General features: G+C 43.4%; 1 protein-coding gene across 18 annotated transcripts in view; it reads left to right on the top strand.

The window, feature by feature from the left end:
* The window catches only part of pnpla7b (patatin-like phospholipase domain containing 7b), a 496,626-nt gene that overhangs the window by 112,049 nt on the left and 362,709 nt on the right, over positions 1-21,868 (top strand). For 17 of the 18 annotated variants that reach the window (XR_011356222.1, XR_011356233.1, XR_011356243.1 and 14 more), the window contains 2 exons: positions 5,480-5,560; positions 15,560-15,688. Coding sequence is in view for 10 of the 18 variants with exons in the window: in XM_069933113.1 (XP_069789214.1) it covers positions 5,480-5,560; positions 15,560-15,688 (210 nt within the window). In the remaining 8 variants the exon portion in view is untranslated. The remainder of the gene's footprint in view (positions 1-5,479; positions 5,561-15,559; positions 15,689-21,868) is intronic. The other variant, XM_069933136.1, reaches the window with a different exon arrangement.

Below are 21,868 nucleotides of genomic sequence, written 5' to 3'. Positions count from 1 at the left end.
GTGGTTTGGAACACTTCTGTGTCCACTGGAGTGCCTTGTCGCCGAGCTTGATGAGGTCGAACAGGGGCTGCATGAGGGTTGCCTCTCCTGGCAGGAAGTGATGATAAAAGTTCACCATCCCCAGGAACTCCTGCAGGCCTTTGATTGTGCTCGGCTTAGGAAAGTTCTGTATGGCCTCTAGTTTGTCCGGCAGTGGTGTGGCTCTATCTGGAGTGATACTGTGTCCCAGGAAATCAATTGTCCCTAGGCTGAACTGGCACTTGGCTGGGTTCACTGTGAGTCTGAACTGCTGCACCCAGACGAAAAAGGTGAGTCGGGTGCATCCTGTTGAGGATGTCGTCCAGATAGATGAAGATGAAGTCGAGGTCCCTGTTGACCATGTCCACCAGCCACTGGAATGTCTGGGCTGCGTTCTTCAGTCCGAATGGCCTCCGTAGGAACTCGAAAAGGCCAAAGGGTGTGATGATGGCCGTTTTTGGGATGTTGCTGAGATGCACTGGGATCTGGTGGTACCCTTTGATGAGGTCAATCTTGGAAAAGACTCGACAGCCCTGGAGCCTCATGGCGAAGTCCTGGACGTGAGGATAGGGTACTAGTCTGCGACTGTAGCGTTGTTCAGCAGCCTATAGTCGCCACAAGGGCACCAGCCACTGGAGCTCTTCTGTACCATGTGGAGTGGGGAGGCCCGGGGCTGTTTGAATGGCAGTCAATCCCCAGCACCTCCAAGGTGGCGAACTCAGTCTTGGCTTGCTGGAGTTTGTCTTGTGGGAGGCGCCAAACCCGTGCATGCACTGGAGGCCTGACGGTCTTGATGTGGTGCTCCATGCCATGTGGCGGTTTGGCATTGTGGAAATTGAGTGCCAGTAGGGCTGGATACTTGGCCAGTAGGTGGGCATACTCATTTCGGTCCAAAGCATAGATTCCTAACGGCAGAAAAGGACGCTGCTGCAGGATGAGGGTGTACGACTGGTAAGTGGTAACATTCACCAACTGGCATCTTGCCATGTCCATCAAAAGTTCATGTGCCCGGAGGAAGTCGGCTCCGAGGAGGGCCTGTCCCACTGCCGTGATTGTGCACTTCCACTGGAAAACTGTCTGCTACGTGGATTGTGACCAGGTTGGTGCAATAGCTCCGGATGGAAGAGTCGTTGGCTACCTGCAGTGGAAGGCCCTTGGGGTTGTGTTTGGTCTCAAAATACCACAGTGCGACGAGGCTTATATTTGTGCCCATGTTGACTAGGAAGTCCCTCCTTGTTCATTTGTCCCTGAGGTAGAGTAGACCTTTGTGAGTGCCAATTGCCAAGGCCACTAGTGGTGGCCGGCCTGCCTGTTTCCTGTTGCCATGGTTGGTTTTGGCGGTGGGGTAGGAGCATGGGAGGGTGCATCGCCAGGCGTTTCAGCCCCATCTGCAGTGATAGTAGCAGTATTCGTTCTGTTTTTCTGGGCTCCAATTGCGCTATGTTTGAGCCACGGCTACTGCTAGGATGCCCAGCAGGGTTGCTGAGATGGGGTGCTGACGGCTTAGATCGGCTGCACGTGGATGGAGCTCTGTTGTGGGGTACAGAACAGTCTGTTTGCCTCCTTGGCTACCAGGTGTAGGGTGCTGAAATCCATGTTGGAAACTGGCAAGGAAACATGTACCAGCAGCTTGAAAAAGAACAGGGCCTTTAAGAAGAAACAGTCTGTGTGTCCGTCAGCTAGGGCCACCATTTCGTGCATGAGCTCAGAGGAGTTCCTATCGCCCAGGCCCTGCATATTTAGGATACGAATGACTCGCCCGTGCCAACTGAGTTCCAGGAAATTGAGGAGGAACCTCCGGAATTCCTAGTACTTCATGGGAGGATTCTCCACGAAAGGGTTTTACTTTGGCTGTGGTGGTGGCATCCAAGACGCTGATGACGTACCAGAGTTTGGTGTCCTCTGAGACAATACCTCTGATGTGGAACTGTGACTCGGCCAGTTCCTGGGCTGGCTCGCCCAGAAGGGTGGCAAATGCCCACCCACCATGTCGGTCACAGCCATTGCGACTGTAGTGGTAGCAGCATCCTGCATCCTGTCGCATTTGAGTTGGGTTCCAAAAATGTTGGAACCGTCAGGGTCACCAATGTAGCGTCTGCTATGACAGTGCTATGGAATAAAGAGACGACCAGATGGTGCGAGGGTGAACTAGAAATTGACTTTATTGTTTGAATCGCTCGTGCTGCACACAGAGGAACACCCACTCCCGGTGACGAGTGCCGGCTTCCGGAAGTGACATCAGTGTGTCGCAGCATCTGGCCAGTAGTGCGCCACCTGGAAGCGGGGAGTTCCCCTGGCCAATACATGGCATCAACCATGGGCTTCTCCTCAAGAGTCAAGGGGGACCTGTGCCGTTTTGAGTTGGAAGTCTAGGGCAGCGATTTGGCCTGTCTATCTGCATGGTTGCTCAGCCTGCTAGAGTAGCTCAGTTTAACCATTTGAACAGATTTAATATTTCACTAAGATACGATATCATCTCTGATGAGCAGTATTTAGGTTCCATACACTGAAGTTTCTAAACTCTCAACTTTTTTTGACGATGAAGTCTAACAGTGAATTGTGTATCGGATGCAGAGGAAACCAGTTGATGCTTTTAGAAAGAGTCACTGATTACACTGGACAACAATATTTTTCAAAAGGTTTGCTTCCTGGGAAAAAAGAATTGGGGATTATGATAGACATCTTCAAGCTGTATCACGTAGGAAGTTGGAGAAACATTAAATTAACTTTAATTGAATTTAGCATATTTAAATGCATAATGATGCTGACACGTTGCATTAGTTCAACTGACCTAAAAATGTTTTGTCGCTGATTTTCATTTGTGCTCAGCATCTGATGTCTCTCGTGTTAGTGTCCAACAATAATCGGCCAGCATTGATGGATTTCAGTTCCCCTGATACTGCTTTTGCGTGGTCTCATTGTCCTGGTGAAACCTTTCACCATGTTTGTCACTGGCTGCACCTAGATCAGCAGGAAGAAGTTCAAACACGAATACAGAAAATAACTTTTCAATGACATGTTGTACTTCATTGTTTTGTCTGCTTGAAGTAGGCTTAAAATATGACAGGAAATCACAAAAAATAAGTTGTATCTAAAAATAAAACAGTACACAATAGGAACATTTTAAGGTGATTTTTGTGATCCGCAGCCCAAAATCCATAAAATGCACCCAAAAATATTCAGGAAGAAAAATCTTCATTGACTAAGTGTATTCATTGGCCATGAATCCTGCCCTTGCTTGGTTTCCCAGTGCAACACCTCCATATCCAGAGGGTGGACAAGACGTTTGACCTCTTAGATCTGTCAATGACATTCAATAACTGGCTATTAAAAGGCTCATGAGAACGCCCTGAGCTCAAACTTGTTGCTTGTCCAGTGGACCATCTTGTGTTTGTTTAGCTATTTGGCATAAAGGCCTAAGGTGGGTGCTGAGAATAAAGACATACCATATAACCACTTACAGCACAGAACAGGCCAGTTCGGCCCTACTAGTCCATGCCGTAGCAAATCCCCACCCTCCTAGTCCCACTGACCAGCACCCGGTCCATACCCCTCTAGTCCCCTCCTATCCATGTAACGATCCAGTCTTTCCTTAAATGTAACCAATGATCCCGCCTCGACCACGTCTGCCGGAAGCTCATTCCACATCCCCACCACCCTCTGCGTAAAGAAATTTCCCCTCATATTCCCCTTATAATTTTCCCCCTTCAATCTTAAACCATGCCCTCTAGTTTGAATCTCCCCCTTTCTTAATTGAAAAAGCCTAGCCACATTTACTCTGTCTGTCCCTTTTAAAATCTTAAACACCTCTATCAAGTCCCCTCTCAATCTTCTACGCTCCAGAGAAAAAAGCCCCAGTCTGCACAACCTTTCCCTGTAACTCAGACCCTGAAATCCTGTCAACATTCTCATGAACCTTCTCTGCACTCTCTCTATTTTGTTTATATCTTTCCTATAATTTGATGACCAAATCTATACACAGTACTCCAGATTTGGCCTCACCAATACCTTGTACAATTTGATCATAACCTCCCTACTCTTGAATTCAGTACTCCAATTTATGAAGGCCAACATTCCAAATGCCTTCTTCACCACACCATCTACCTGAGTATCAGCCTTGAGGGTACTATTTACCATAACTCCTAAATCCCTTTGTTGCTCTGCACTCCTCAATTGTCTACCATTCAATATGACCTATTTAAATTTGCCTTTCCAAAATGTAGCACCTCACATTTATCTGTATTAAATTCCATCAGCCATTTCTCAGCCCACACCTCCCGCCTTCCTAAATCTCCTTTTAATCTACGGTAATCTACCTCACTGTCCACAACACCACCAATCTTTTAAGAAGCATAAACAATGTCTGATTCCTGTTTGTATCTTCCTACATTCCTCAACCTGGAAAACCATGGTGAGCTGTGCTAGTGGGATCAGATTCAAAGGTTTCTTTTATAGCAATGTAATAATACAGAAAAAATGGCATACTTCAACTTTTGTCTACTGTAAGGCAAAAAGGTTGCCACGTGCAATGCCCAGCACCTCTAACAAAAAGCGAAAGAGAAGCAAGAGAGAGTCCCTTTAGAGAAACTGAGTGTTTGTGGATTCACCTCCAGCACTCCTGCAGCCTCTGCAGCCGCACAGACCCATGTTCAAACAATTGGCAAACCGAGCTCCAGATTCAAACCTCCGATAAGATCAGGAAGTCTCAGCACCTGAGGCCCTTTGGGATCCCTTCTTGCTCTCAGCCCCCTTTCAAACCAATATCTGGTTCCCCTGAGCTAGTCTTCAGCACCCTGCAGTCTGCTGGAGACTGGCTCACACTCAGAGATACCACACACTCAACTTCTACCAGACAAACATAATACAATTGTGGAATGTTGCGACTTGTTGCTCGTCAAAGAGAGTGGCTGTCCTGCAGATAAGTGTTTCATCAGAGTTGCACCTGGCTCTTCCAAACATTAAATTGTGTATTAAAAACATGAACTTTTCAAAGGAGAGCAGATTTGGTTAGCAAGCTCCCTCAAATATGTAAAAAAAAAACTGATCAGTATCCATAGCAATATGTATAGTATTGTCTTTAGAATAAGACTGTCCAAAGTACTCTTATTACAACAAATCGTTTTTAAGTTCCATGTGCCATTGCTTCCCCAAGAAAGAAAGCAAGGTCCATTGATCACAACACTCACAGGTAGAAGGAAAGCTGAACCAGGAAAGACAAGAGGATCTGAGAAAATTTTGAGCATGTCTTAAATGTGGGAAAATTACCCAAGCCTATTCTTGCCTTATTCTGTGGCTATATTTTGGAATCAGAGCCCCTGGTTTGGGATTTATGGTGCATTAAATTTCCCATGCTGCAGGGCCATTCCTGAACTCCTATTTCAGAATCAATAGCAGAGCTAATGCAGAAATTTATGATCGAGTAGTCACCAATATTAAATGCCTTAATTTTGTTCTTGTTCAGGATGGCACTGAAGTTCTGTTGAAAGAAGTGTTGCCAGGTGACAGTGTGCACAGTCTCCTCAGTATCCTGGATGTCATCACAGTGAGTAACTGCAGGACAAATGTATTAAAGGATAAGCCACAGAAATGAAACTAAATTCTTGTTGAACAGGTTGGATTCGTATTTTGTTCTGACTGTGCTCAAACTTGCATTAATTCTTATAAAATATTTTATAAGAATTAATAGGAAAAATGGCCCTAGATGTTTTTATCATGCATAATTAAATGGTGGAGAACTAATGGTGCTCAACCACCACCCTATCCTTTAAACTTTTAATAGCTAAAATGAGTTGGGTTCTGCAGAGTTGGGTTCTGTTGTTACCTAATTAATTAAATTTTTTATTGCAATAAATATACCTATTTTAAATGCAATGTATATTTTTTTTGTTCCCAATTTTCTTTGAGGATTATGTTGACTGGAGCATGCTTCACATAGAACACAAAAGCACTGCACAGGCTCTTTGGCCCTTGATGTTGTGCTGGCCCATATGTTCCTTTTAAAAAAAGTACTAAACCCACCCTACCCTGTCACCCTCTATTTTTCTTTCTCCCATGTGCCTGTCTGTCTAAGAGTCTCTTAAATACCCCAAATGTTTCAATCTCCACCACCATCACTGGCAAGGCATTCTGGGCACCCAAAACTCACTGTGTGTAAAAAAAAAAACAACAAAAAAAAACTTAACTCTGATGTCTCCCCTAAATTCCCTCTCTTAACTTTGTACATATGTCCTCTGATGTTTGCTATTCCTGCTCTGGGAAACAGGTGCTGGCTGTCCACCCAATCTATGCCTCTCATATTTTTTAGACCTCTGTCAAGTCTCCACTCATTCTTCTGCACTCCAAAGAGAAAAGTCCCAGCTCTGCTAAACTTGCCTCATAAGATTTGTTTTCCAATCTAGGTTACATCTAGATAAATCTCCTCTGCACCCTCTCCATAGCTTTCACATCCTTCCTATAATGAGTTGACCAGAACTGAATACAATACTACAAGTGTGGTGTTATCAGAGATTGGTAGGGTTGCAACATAGCCTCTCTACTCCTGAACTCAGCCTTCTTAACTATCCTATCAACCTGTGTGGCAACCTTGAGAGATGTATGGATTTGTACCCTAAGTTCCCTCTGTTCATCCACACTCTTGTAACTGACCATTAACCCTATATTCAGCCTTCCAAAATGCATCACCTCACACTTATTTGGATTGAACTCCATCCACTTTTCTACTGAACTCTGCATCCTGTCTATATCTTCTTGTAACCTTAACAACCTTCAGCTCCCTCCACAACTCATCCAACCTTCGAGTCATCTACAAACTCTGTTTAGACCAAGTCTACCACCCTACCCTCATCAATTGTTACCTCCTCAAAAGACTCAATTAGGCTCTGAGGCACAACCTTCCCTTTGCAAAGCTATGCTGACTATCCTTGAATAGACTGCACTTCTCCAAATGTTCCTGGATCCTATCAAGAATCCTCTCCAATAGTTTGCACACCGCTGATGCAAGACCACTGATCTATAATTCCCAGGATTCTCCCTATTACCTTTTTTTAAATGGGGGACTACATTTGCCATTCTCCAATCATCCAGCACCTCCCTTGTGGTCGAAGAGGATTCAAAAATCATAGCTACTGCTCCAGCTATTTCTTCTCTCACTTCCCACAGCCACCTGGGGTATATCATGTCCGTCCCTGGGGACTTTTCAAACTTGATGTTTTTAAGAAGATTGAACACTTCCTCTTCCTTAATCTCTACATCGTCGAGCACACAGGCCTGTTCTATTTTGACCTTACCCTGATCAAGGTAATTTTCTCTGATGAATACTGAAGCAAAGTATTCATTTAGGAGCTCCCAAACCACCTCTGCCTCCAGGCATGTTGTCTCCTTTATTCTTTAACGGGCCCACCTTCATTCTCGTCATCCTTCTGTTCTTCACATGCGTATAGAATGCTTTGGCGTTCTCCTTAATCCTACATGCCAGGGCCTTCTCATGCCTCTTTTAGCTCTCCTAAGTAATTTCTTAAGCTCATTCCTGGCTAGCATATATTTCTCATGAGCCCTTTCTGTTTCCTGATTCCTATTTCAAATATGGCTGATGAAACAGATGAGGAAGAAGGAAGTAGGAATGGGTTTAGTACTTTTTTTAAAAGGAACATATGGGCCAGCACAACATCAAGGGCCAAAGAGCCTGTACAGTGCTTTTGTGTTCTATGTGAAGCATGCTCCAGTCAACATAATCCTCAAAGAAAATTGGGAACAAAAAAAATATACATTGCATTTAAAATAGGTATATTTATTGCAATAAAAAATTTAATTAATTAGGTAACAACAGAACCCAACTCTGCAGAACCCATTCCTACTTCCTTCTTCCTCATCTGTTTCATCAGCCATGGTTTTCTTTTCCTACCACCTTTTTCTTGTCCCAGTTGGACAAACTTATCCTGAGTCCTGCACAGGTTGTCCCTAAACTTCCTCCACATTACTTCTGTGTTTTCACTCTTGAAAATCTGTTTTCAATTGATTTACTCACGCTAGTTACTGCCTCATCCCTTCATAATTAGCCCTTCCCCAGATAAGCACTTTCTCATTTTGTCTGTTTTTATCCTTTACCATAGCTATGCTGAAGTTAAGGGAGTTGTGGTCACTCTCACCAAAATGTACCTCCACTGCCACCTGACCAGGTTTATTACCCAGAACTGGATCCAGTATGGCCTCTTCTCTTATCGGTGGTCTTATTCTGTGTCAGGAATCCTTCTTGAACATGCCTGACAAATTCAGCTCCAGTCATCCCACTTGCAGTCAGTAGATGCCAGTTAATATTAGGGAAGTTGAAATTACCTGCCTGCTTATCTGCTCTTTGGAGTCCAAAGGACTATTTGGGGGCTTATAGACTACTCCAAGCACAGCACAGTTATGACTCCCTTCCTATTTCTAACTTCCACCCACACCGACCTTTCGATAGCCATGATACTATTCCTGACTAGTAATGCTTCTCTCACCCACCCCCCGCCGCTTTTTTATACCTCCCATCCTGTTCCTTTTAAAACATCTAAACTCTGGATCCTGCATCAGCCAATCCTTCCCTTCCTCCAGATAAATTTCAGTAGCAGCCGCAACGTCGTAGTTCCATGTACTGATCCATGCTCTAAGTTCATCCTCTTTATTCCTAATACTCTGTGTTGAAATAGACATGGACTCACCGATTGAATAAGCCTAGGCAAGGTATGCTGGCATGTTTTGTATGTTGAGGCGTATCATGTCCAGCCACAATTCTGCCTGCACTCAGCAGGGATAACTACATGGTGAATAGGTGCAAGAATCCCCTAAGTCGGTGTGGGTGGAAGTCGGAAATAGGAAGCGAGTCATAACTGCTGTGATTGGAGTAGTCTATAGGCCCCCAAATAGTTCTCGGGACACCAAGGAGCAGATAAGCAGGCAGATTTTGGAATGGGTAATTTCAACTTCCCTAATATTGACTGGCACCTACTGACTGCATGAGGGATGAATGGGGATGAATTTGTCAGGCATGTTCAAGAAGGATCCCTGACACAGAATGTGGACCATCTCAAGGAGCTAAGGTACAGAGGCCATTTGTAACAGATCTACAACTCATTCTTTTCTGGGGAGGAATCTCAAGATTTTGCTGGTGGTCTTTCATGTATGATTGAAATGTGGTTGACCTGAATTGGCTCTCAAGATCTAGCTACTTATGAATTTCAAAAGTTCTCTTCTGTCCAGTCACATAATGATCCATAAATGTCAGCCATAATCCTGTTGGTGTCTTGTACCTCTGTTTGGATATTTAAATCATTATATAATCATTATTGCTTTATTACCAATGGCTTGTGCCATCTTGTTTGTACATTTTCTACTTAGTTGGAACTTCTGTGGGCATGTAGTTCTGTACCCTGTCCTGTTTTTAAGGAACTGCTGGGGACTTTCACTTATTAGTCATGGGTAAATTTCCCAACATGAATTAGTAGCTGAAAAAAATGTCCTGAAGATTTGAATTTTGGCACTGGGAAGTTTTTGCACTGGGTCTCTGGAATAGACACACTTTCATTTAAGCTTTGTCATCTTGACTGTGACAAGAAGAGGTAATGGCAGGGGCTACAATTAACAACATGCCAAATTTATAATTAAAATGCTGGATGTCACTCTGATCAGGAAGAAACTAATGCTTGTTAAACAACTTTAAATTTTCTTTTCAATCTTTTTATTGGTTGTCCTATATGGTAAATACATAGGTACATATAGTAATAATAAAGTAAGTTAATACAGTATCAAGTAATAATGAACAAGGTATATATGAACCCATGTTATTAAATGGAAAAAAGTTTAAAAAAATATTCCTAAACTAATAATCAAACCCCACCCTATGAGGGTTTCTGGCCATTTTAAGGAGTGCACTAATAATAATAACGATGGGAGTCATTAAAAAAAAGCAGAGATGAATAATCTACAAATTTTGAAAGTAATTGAGAAAAGGACCTAAAAGTGAAAGAAGTTGAGATCCATTGCAGTAGTAGGACACCTAATTTTTTCTACAGAAAGACATGCCATCACATCTGACCACCATAGAGCATGGGTGGGAGGGACAGCATCTTTCCATCTCAGCAAAATAGCCCTTCTAGCAATAAGGGAAGCAAAAGCCACTACATGGGATTGTGAAAAAGTCAGTATTAGAACTAGGAATCAAATTAATATTAACACCTAATGATAAGGTAACTTACCAAAAATTAGAGAGAAAGACATAGCCAAAACATATATAACATGCCTTCCTCAGTTATGCATTTTTCACATTTTGAGATAATACTAGGATAAAAGATAGCTATCTGACCCTTAGAAAAGTGTGCTCAATGAATTGAATTAATAGCCCCTTTCACACTTACATCCCACTAAATTGGCTGTTCAGTGTCCTGGGATCGTAATGGGGGGGTTTGGCTTTTCACACTTGACCACCCCTAACTGGGACACTGAACGCTTTCATACTTGCAAGGAACCATCCCCTGGGTTAGGACTGTTCTACCTTCTGCCGGTGACGTCATGACGCATCGAGTGATGGAGGATCTGCCCTAAATCCTGATCAATGTATTATGATCTTATATTTGAACAAAATTAATCATGCCTAATTATAACATAATTTGTACAGCACAGTATGAGCCCTTCATCTCCTGTTGTTGTGCCAACTTATATAAAGCTTTATAAGGGACCGCGGGAAAGTGCAAGCAATAAATAGTAATAGCAGACAATTTTTAAACAGCATTGGAAATTTGGTAGCACTATAGCACACAATTTATATAGCGTGGGAAAGTTAGTAGCATTATAGCATACAATTTATAAATACAGTGGGGATAAACAATGGTGGACCTGCCCTCCCAGAATTCCATTTGGCAGAGAAAGGGTTGTATGCGGCTGCATACATGGAGCATTCATAGAGGGGTTTCTCTGCCACATGGCATTCTGGGAAGTCAGGTATGCCACTGCTTTTTTCCCCACGATCTTTATAAATTGTACGCTATAGCTATTTATTGCTGTTTATTGCTATTTATTCTCTCTCTCTTTCTCTCTCTTCCCCCCCACTGCGACTTTCCTACGGCAAAGTTTATACCTTCATTTTAATCTTTTCTTCCTGCACTTACACAAAAACTTGGTCATTTCAATCCCACAATGCAATTACCCCTTTCACACTTGCCTGATTGCAACACCAGCATCTGCAGACACCGGGGATTTTACTAGGTGTCGAGGCTGTCAATCCCCGGCATAAGAAAACGTCATCTGACGCCGGCATTAAGCTGATTTTGCTTTCACACTTGCCACTTTAAAGGCCGATTGGCATTTGATTCTTGGTATCATTTTCAAGTGTGAAAGGGGCTAAGGAGTGTTTACCACAAAGAGAAGATGGATGAGTGTGCACGTTTCAAAGTAGAATCCCATGTAGTTTCGGCAAATGGTTGTTGAATGTCTTGTTCCAAAATTTCTTAAATACCACCCAGGGATCTATCCCTAAATGTTGAGAACTGTTTGTAAAGGGCAAAAAGTAATCCTTTATGATTCGGTTTATAATTATATACTTCCCAAATAAGGTTGAAATCTAAATCCTGTGGAAGCCTCAATGTTAAAGGATTTCAAACAACTTGAAATTTAAAAAATTTTTGTATCAATAATGGTAATAGATGGGTTTATGGTGTGATTAAAAGTCAATATGAGACTTACGCAGTCTCTCGAACACAGTTCAATTATCTGATAGGAACACATTTGTTTTGATGGAGTAGCACGGGCTTCCACTGTGTTCAGTTCTGATATTGTCAAACAAATATTGTTTTTTAATTCGATAAGACTGTGTCAAGAGTTTAGACTCTGAAGCTTCCATTCATCAGATTGAGGCATATTTCACACTGAATTAATGTTGCAAGAGTTGCAGTCTCACTTCTAATTTTGACGGCCATTTGACCAAGTTATAACCTTGTTTTACCTTCCACCATTGGAATTATAGAACTATTGGATGCGATGAGGCAATGTGATCATTAATGGAGTCATGAAAAAGGTCATGAAGCTAGTTTTTTAACACCATTAGAAAAATTAGTTAACCCCATTAGAAAAATGGCTTGGCTCGATACCTTGGGGTTGTTGCCTGGTGGGTATTCTAAATTACTTCAGTAACTGTACTTCCATTTAATTCACTGAGAAGGTTTTTTGGGTATCCTGCTGCAGAGAAGGCTGCTCTTTTAAAGGAATATGTTGCTTGCATTTATTTTCTTTGCTTGGGTTGTACATACCAACACAACACTTAACAAATGTTCTCGACCTCACTCTAGTACTGAGGAACTGTGCTCCAGAGCTAACTATACCACAGTCAAGCTATAGTCACAGCTACCTGATATCGTGAACGTTGCCTGACTGTGTCCTTTTCACAGAAACAGACCAATCCAACCTGGCTAATTGCTGCCTCTCCATCATCACCAGTGTAATGGATAGTCCTGCTGGCAGTGGCAGTTACCAATAACTGATTTGCAATCTCTTGAAAAGCCCCTCTCCTATCTTTCTGTAATGTGAATTTTTTTCTCCCTTTATATTGCAGTCAGTTTACATTTCTCTATTTATTTACATGTTTACATTGAGTCATGTTTTATTTTTGCTCTACCAATAATTGGTAATTCTGCCTTGCCTGCATAAAAAAGAACCTCAGGGTAGTATGTGATGTTGTGTATGTACTCTGACAATAAATCTGAAATATGGTCTCTCCAAAACACATGGTAATCAGTTTGGCTTTCATTGGAACCACAGGGTTCCAAACAACTAAATCAAAGATCTGAATTCTAGAGGTGAGGTAAGAGTGATGTGATGGCTGCACTTGACATACTGTGGGATCTGGGAGCTGAATTTAATAGATGTCAAGGTGAAAACTCTCCAGTGATTAGAGCTGTACTTTGCAGAAAGGTTGTGGTTGTCACTGATCAGTCATCCTGGCTCCATCGCTGCAGGAGTCGTGCAATCCTTGAGCAGCATCTTCAGTCCAATCACCTTCAGCAGATTTAGCAAAAATTTTCTTTCTATTGAGAAGCCCATGGTAAGATATATTTAGTCATGACATCATAATGTTCAATTCCATGACCAGTGCATGCCAAATGAAACCTGAACGAAAGTATACTCGCATGCAGCAAGATCTGGACAACATTAAGGCCAACAAGAAAGAAGATGCTACAAAAATGCAATACAATGAGCACTAAAGATAAGGAAGACTATGTACCCTGGACAGTCACTGGCATTACTGTCACTCAATCCCCTATATTGAGCATTCTGGAAGTAACCATTCAGTTGGAAACTCAGCCACATCAATATTATGGTTTCAAGAGCAAATCATAGGTTGGTGTAATTTATCAGCTATTCCAGACCCCTTGTAACATCCAGACTACAAGCAGTGAGGATTTGTAAGAACATTTCCTATGTTCCTATGGAACATCTCCATCAGTACCAGAGCATCACAGGGCTGCATTCTTTGTCTCCTGCTCTACTCTCTTTACAACCATGACTGACTTGGTATGATAGCAAGAGGATCTACAAATTTGCTGAATATACTATGGTAAGTCTCTTTTTTGGCTTGGCTTCGCGGACGAAGATTTATGGAGGGGGTAAAAAGTCCACGTCGGCTGCAGGCTCGATTGTGGCTGACAAGTCCGATGTGGGACAGGCAGACACGGTTGCAGCGGTTGCAGGGGAAAATTGGTTGGTTGGGGTTGGGTGTTGGGTTTTTCCTCCTTTGTCTTTTGTCAGTGAAGTGGGCTCTGCGGTCTTCTTCAAAGGAGGTTGCTGCCCGCCGAACTGTGAGGCGCCAAGATGCACGGTTTGAGGCGATATCAGCCCATTGGCGGTGGTATGTAAAGGGGCGATGAGTCAGCATACAAAAGGGAGATTGAAAACTTGGCTGAGTGGTGCACCAATAGCAACCTCTCCCTCAAAGTCATCAAAACTAAGGAGCTGATTGAGGACTTCAGGAAGGGAAAACCAGACGTGTGCGATCCAGTGATTATTGGGGAATCAGAGGTAGAGAGGATAAGCACATTTAAATTCCTGGGAATCATAATCTTGGAAGACTTTTCCTGAACTCAACACCCAAATGTCATCATGAAGAAAGCACATCAGCACCTCTACTTCCTCAAGTGTTTGTGGAAGTTTGGTATGAAATTGAAAATTTTGGCAAACTTCTACAGTTGTGGAGTGGAAAGTATGCTGACCAGCTGCATCATGGCCTGAAATAGGAGCATCAGTACCTCTCAGCGGAAAGCCCTGCAAAGGGTAGTGGACAAAGCCCAATCCATCAGAGGCAAAACTCTCCCCACCATTGAGAAAATCAACATGGAACGCTGCCATCAGAGAGCAGCAGCAATCATCAAGGATCCACGTGCTCTGTTCTCGTTGCTGCCATCAGGAAAAAGGTATGGGTGTCACAAGACTCGGACCACCATGGTCAGGAACAGTTGCTACCCCTCCACCATCAGACTTCTCAACAACAAACTCAATCATTTAAGAACTCTTACTTTTCACATTATTGAATATTTATTTCTGCATTTCACAGTTGCTTTACATTTCTTTCTTTGTTAATATTTCTCTGCTCCACTGATAAATAGAAATTCTGCCTGGCATGCAGGAAATAGAATCTGATGTGATGTCATGTAATTACTCGAACAATGAATTTGAACTTTGAACATCTACAAAGAAACGTATAAACTTTGGTAAGACCACGTTTAGAGTATTGTGTTGAGTGTTTTGCCATATTAGAGGGAGGATGGGAAGGCTTTTCGAGAGGGGATAGATGCTACCTGGACTGAAGAATATTAGTTACCAGGAGAGGTTGGACAAACTTTGATTGTTTTCTCTGGAGTGTTGGAGGCTGAGAGACAACATGATTAAAGAAAAATATAAAATTGAGAGGCAGAGATAAGGTACATAGTTTTTTTTTTCCTAGGATGGAAATGTCAAATACTCAAGGACACGGATTTAAGGTAGGAAAGGGAAATTTTAAAAGTGCGAGGCAAGTTTTTTTAACACGAAGTTTAAAGGGTTAAGTGCTTGGAACCTGCTGTGAAGGGAGGTGGTAGAAATAGTTATGTTGATAATGTTTAAGAGGCATTTAGACAAATACACGAACAGGCAAGGAACAGAGGGATATGGACCATATGTTGACAGATGGGATTAATTAGATTGACAACATGGTTGCTGCAGATATGATGGGCGAAAGAGCCTGTTATTATACCACGCAAGTCAGCACTGTGATGGTATATCCTTGGATGAGTGCTGCTTGATGAACCACCACACAAACTTGAAAGCTATCCAGGGAGAAGTTACCCATTGACTGACACTCCTCCCACTTCCCTCAATGTTCATTCCCACCATCTACACACCATTAGCTGCGAGGAGTCCCATCTACACTGCATTGTGCTACTCTGCCACACACCTTGTGTGGCCTGATCTGATGATTATGACCCGATGAAATTAAACCCATTGAGCAGTAATTAATTTGGTCAATGGTTTCTTTCTGCATTTTCAGGGTTACCCTGCTCCTTATAAAACTGTCTCTGCCCGGGCGGTACGCGCATCCACTGTTCTGCACTTGCCAGCCAGTGCTTTTCAGTCAGTCTTCCAGAAGTATCCAGAAATGCTGGTCAGAGTGATTCAGGTAAGGATTTGTCTGTACTCTCTAAACTGCACATACTGTATATGGATAGAAGAAGGTGGGAAGTTGGGATCCCCCTTGAGCCAATTTTGTTCAGTTCCGTGGTACCTTCTCAATCCGTTTAAATCTGGAGGTTGAGGCAAAGTTCTCTCTTGTTCAGATTTTTATCATCATTGAAGTTTTCTTTGTAGTTCTCTAGATTTTTTAAAATGCTATTTAAATTAATAACCTTCAGATTAATGTGGGTGACTTACATTGCAAAGTGCTAGCTACTGCATATATTCCATGATATTTGGTAGCAATTTAATATAAGGTGCATTAATACTGAGCAAACAATTGCAGGAGGAACTCAACAGGTCAGATAGCATCCATGGGCAGAAATGATCAGATAATGCTTTGTGTTTGAACAGACCCGAAACTAAGACTGACTATTTCTACTCATGGATGCTGTCTGACCTATTGAGTTCCACCAGCAATTCTTTGTTTGCTTTAGTTTCCATCATCTGAAGCTTTTATATTTCTGTATTACAAAGCTTTGTTAACCCAGTTGCCCTGTGGATCAGAATAGACATGTCATAATTGTATCAAATTAGTATAAGTAAGGGGATTATTTTTCCAAAATTGTTCTGCTAATTAATTTTTCAGGTGGGTGATAGCATTATACATTTGCATATTGTTCATTTTAAAAACAATTTTCAATCGAAATTTATTTAATTCCCTTTTGTAAGTATTGACTGACCACAGATGGTGACTGGCATTTGATGTGGTATGGCTCGACACTGAATAATGTATCTGATTGTCTTTCACCAATGCCATCAGCCCCATTTCACACACTTTATTGTATTTAGACCCTTGGTATTTGCATGGGCCTTGCAGTGTGTTTGAGTGCAGATAAGGATTCATCAGGTGAACTCAGAATGGGCTATTCTTTCAGGAGAATGAAAGAAAACTGCATTTGTTCTCATTGACAGTGGCTGTTAGCTAAACAAAAATTATAAGTATATTTGCATGGAAAGTTAATGATGTGCTTAGAGTATCAGAGAGGTTTGGTGAGGACAATTGAATAAGAAAGTGCCTAATATATTGCTGGGTTTATGTTTAAGGCCATCTAATAGTGGGATGGGAATGAACACACTTGTAGAAAGCTGCAAGAGCTATGGAATGTAGGCAGTGAATTTAGCTCTGAGTGGGGGAGGGAAATGCACTAAAGCATACAAGTAAACAAGTAGTAAAACATGAAAATCTGTGGACATGGTGGTTGAAGTAAAAACACAAAGCTGGAGAAATGCAGCAGGTCAAACAGTGTCCGTCCTCTATATACCAAAGGTAAAAATACATAACTGATGTTTCGGGCTTGAGTCCTTCATCAAGGTATGGAAAAATGTCGACAGGCATCCGAACAAAAGAGTGGGGGGGGGCGTGGTTGCAAAGGCAGGAAATGATAGAGAAGGGAGAGAGGGAACAGCAGTGATCAAGGTGAATAGAGAGGGAAGGGGGGAGGGAGAGCTAGGAAGGCAAGGGAGGAGGGGGGAAGTGAGGGGGAGAGAAGAGCAGATTAGCAGAAACCAGAAAAATTGATGTTACTGCCATCTGGCTGGAGAGTGCCCAGATGGAAAATTAGGTGTTGTGGGTGTACCTGGTGAGATAGTACATAAGGCCATGGACAGACACATGAGTATGGGAGTGTGACACAGAACTGAAATGGTTGGCTACTGGGAAGTCTCTTTCACTGGTGGAGATGGAGCAAAGCTCAGTGAAGCTCCCAATGGCACCAGTCTCTCTGATGTAGAGAAGGCCACAAGGGAGCAAGGATACATGATTGCTATTCCCAAGGTGGAATTAAGTAGATCTGGAGACTAATGTGGAACATGTTTTGCTTGAGAAGCATTTGAGGAAATGGTGCTCAGAATATGAGTTATAGAAAAGTAGCAAAAAATATCCAGAAATACTTGAGGAAGGCTGATTTCAATGAGCTTGAAAGGCTGTTTGGGCCAGGAGGTTGGAATCAAATGTTGGCTGGGAAAATCGAGCATGAAGGTATTCATAAAGGAGTTGATTTCACTCAGGGTCAGGAGGGGCTCAGTAGGTCAGGCAAATCCATGGAGTGAAAAGGCTAGTTGATGTTACGGGTAGGAACCCTTTCTCCGATCTAGAGAAACTGACTGTTCTTTTCTCTCTGTGGATGCTGCCTGACCTACAGACACCCTCTTGCACCTAATTTTTGCTGAAAATTCCAAAAACTGCAGTTCTTGTTTGTCATAGATAATTACAGCACAGAAATAAGCCCCTTCAGCCCTTCTAGTCTGTACCTTTCCAAATTCTTCTTAAATGTTAAAATTGAACCTGCTTCATCTGGAAGCTTGCTCCACACTCCCACCACCCTTTGTGTGAAGAAGTTCCCCCTGAATTTTTCCCCTTTCACTCTTAACCTATGTATTCTGGTTTGTATCTCACCCACCCTCAGTAGAAAAAGCCTATCTACATTTACTCTGTCTATCTCCTCATAATTTTAAATGCCTCTATCAAATATCCACTCATTCCTCTATGCTCCAGGGAATAAATCCTAACCTGTTTAACCTTTCCCTGTAACCCAGTTCCTGAAGTCTGGGCAACATCCTAGTAAATCTTCTCTATCTTATTGATATCTATCCTGTAGTTATGTGACCACAATTGCACACAATACTCCAAATTTGGCCTCACCAATGTCCTATACAACATCACCATAACATCCCAACTCCTAGACTCAATACTTTGATTTATGAAGGTGAATATGGCAAAAGCTCTATTTCCAACCCTATCTACTTATGACTACTTTCAGGGAATCATGAATCTGCATTCCCAGATTCCTCTGTTCCTATGTGCCGTACCATTTACTGTCTATGTCCTTTCTTGGTTTGTCCTTCCAAAATGCAACATCCCACACTTGTCTGCATTAAATTCCATCTGGACCAGACCCCTTTGCAAACTTTGAAAACCTTCCTCGCTGTCCACAACACCTCCAATCTTTATTTCACCTGCAAACTAGCTCATTGATTTGGATGAAAACAACAATGGTCCCAGCACCGATTCCTGAAGCACACCACTAATAACAGGCCTCTAGTCTGAGAATGAATCACCCACTACTTTCTGGCTTCTCCCATCCAGCCATTGTCAAATCCAGTTCACTACTTCACCATGAATACCTAGCATCTGAACTTTCCTGACTAACTTCCCATGTGGGACCTTGTTAAAGACCTCATTAAAGTCCTCGTAGACAACAACCACAGCCATTGTCTATTTTTCTGGTAATCTTCTTGAAAAACTCTATAATCAAAGCCATATTGACTCTCTAATCAATCCCTGGCTATCCAAATAATTGAATATCCGATCTCTCAGAACTCCTTCCAATAATTTGCCTACTACTGATGTCAGGTTCACTGGCCTATAATTTCCAGGTTTACTTTTGGAGCCATTTTTAAACAACAAAACACCATGAGCTACCTTCCAATCCTCAGGCACCACAACCGTGGCTAAGGACATGTTAAATATTTCTTCCAGAGCATATGCAATTTCTACACTAGCTTCCCTCAATTTCTGAGGTAATATCTGGTCAGGCCCTGGGGATTTATCCATCCTTGTTTACTTTAAGACCACAAGCACATCTTCATATTTAACCTCTATTGGTTCCATGGCCTCACTGCTTCTTTTCCTTAGTTCCCACGATTCTTTGTCTGTTTCCTGAGTGAATACTGATTGAAAAAAATACATTTATGATCTCTCCAATCTCTTTCATTCTTTTTAAGATATTTTTATTGAGGTTTGCACTAATACAAAAATTAAACAATACAATTATATATTGAAATACAAATTACAAGAAAAAGAGAAAAAAAACCCATCATTAATTCAAAGCCCCTACCACTATACAAGGTTACATAACGTGGGTATCAGTAACAACAGCCTGGAAATAGACAGCACAACTTTGAAGCTTCTAACCCTAAAACTTCAGATTGTGGTAATGGTCCATAAAAGGGCCCCATGTCTTTAGGAAATTGATATTTGAATCTTTAATGGCATATCTAATTTTTTTCTAAACTTAAACAAGACAATGTAGTGGCGGCTACACTGCTAACTGACGGGTTGAGTTCAGTGAGCAAAACTGATTTATTGCAGGCTGCTTGGCTGGTCTTATACTCCCAACCCGGACCTGGCTGAGAACCATGCTGGGGGCCCCTGATGTCACCGTGGCGTTACGTGGGTTGCGAAGCATGGGCTTCTGAGCCTGGTGCCGAGGTCGGGAAGAAACCCCCAACAGCGCCATTTTGTCCGGCTGCCCCGCCGCGTGCGTGACAACGGGGGCCAATTCACCTGCTTAATGGCGTATCATCACACAGCACCCCCCCACCCCAGAACCAGCGCCAATGTCCTTTTTTGCCAGGCGGCCTCACTTCTTGGGTTGGGCCACAACTCCTGGCTCGGTGGGGTCAAGGTGGGCTGGCTGTAACCTGTCCACCGTAAACAGTTCCCTCTTACCACTGATGTCCAGTGTGAAAGTGATCCTGAACGCTGGATGACTTTGTACAGCCCTTTGTATGGTCTTTGTAGAGGTGCTGTGGACGGATCCCGCTTGATAAAAACGTACTCTGCGGAATACAGCTCGCTGGGGACATAAGAGGCCCGTGTGCTGTGTCTGGGCAGCAGCAGGAGTCTGAAGGAGTCCAACTGGGCTTGAAGGCGGGGAAGTAGATTGTGCGGTGACTGCTGGGGGTTGTGAGGTGCATTGACGAACTCACCAGGTAGGACTAGCGGTGCACCGTAGACCAGCTCGACTGATGATGCCTGTAGGTCTTCTTTGAGTGTTGAGCGGATTCCCAGGAGCACCCAAGGCAGCTCGTGCACCCATTCGGGGACGGTGAGGCGGGCCATCAGTGCTGACTTAAGGTGGTGGTGGAATTGCTCGACTAGCCTATTGACCTGTGGGTGACAGGCCGTAGTGTGATGTAGCTCGATCCCAGCCTGTTAGCGAGGTTTGCCCAGAGCGCAGAGATGAACTAGGTGCCCCAATCACTGGTTAGGTGGTTCGGGATGCCGAACTGGGCAACCCAACCATCAAAAGCGCTCATGAGCAGGAGTCTGTGGAGGCATCTGGCATCGGGATCGCCTCAGGCCAACAAGTGGTGTGGTCTACTACTGTGAAAAGGTAACGGTTACCTTGGGAAACGGGTAAGGGTCCGACGATGTCCACATGTATGTGGCTGAACCATTCCCAGACATGTTCGAAATCTTGTACGAGGGCTCTGGTGTGCCTGTGTACCTTGGAAAGCTGGTAATGGGTGCAGGTCCTGGCCCAGTCCGCAATCTGCTTCTGAAGCCCATGCCAGATGAAACGTTCTGCCACCATATGGACCGTGGACCTGATTGAAGGGTGGAAAAGGTCATAGATATGATGGAAGACATGCCTGCACCACTGCTGGGGAACCACTGGATTTAGGGTGCCCAAGGAGACATCGCACAGGACGGTGCCCTCACCGTGAGGAATTGAGAGGTCCTGGAACCGCAGGCCCGTGATGGCAGTCCTGAAGATCCGCATCTCCTCGTAAGACTTCTGATCCCTGGCAAGCTGGTTGAAGTCGAGGCCGGGTGTCAGCGCGCAAATGGCCGGTCATGAGAGTGCATCGGTGTCCACGTTGTCTTTCCCCGCCTTGTTCCGAAAGTCAGTGGTGAACTCCGACACGAAGGAGAGGCAACGCTGTTGGCGGGCCGACCAGGGATCTCTTGCCATAGCGAGCGCCTGAGTGTGGGGTTTGTGGTTGGATGGTGAAAGACCTCCCCTCCAAGAAATAGCGGAAATGCCGCACCGCCAGGTATATGCCCAGTAACTCATGATCGAAAGAGCTATACTTGCGCTCTGGTGGGCGAAGGAGTCGGCTAAAGAATGCCAGTAGTTTCCACTGTCCATTCACCTGCTGCTCCAGGTCGGTGCCGACGGCTGTGGCAGAGGCATCGACGGAGAATGCCATATCCAGGTCGGTGCATGTTTTGACGAGCTGGGTAGCCTTTGCAAGGGCATCTTTCGTGGCTTTAAATGCCCTGCTGGCCTCTGGAATCCAGGCGAGTGTCTTGTTTTTGGCTGCGATGAAGCCCAAGAATGGCTGCATGATGTGCGCAGCGCCTGGAATGAAGCAATTATAGAAATTGACCAATCCT

The sequence above is a fragment of the Narcine bancroftii genome, chromosome 1 (genome assembly GCF_036971445.1).
Source record: "Narcine bancroftii isolate sNarBan1 chromosome 1, sNarBan1.hap1, whole genome shotgun sequence".
Lineage (NCBI taxonomy): Eukaryota > Metazoa > Chordata > Chondrichthyes > Torpediniformes > Narcinidae > Narcine > Narcine bancroftii.
This window is presented reverse-complemented; position numbering and strand designations above follow the sequence as displayed.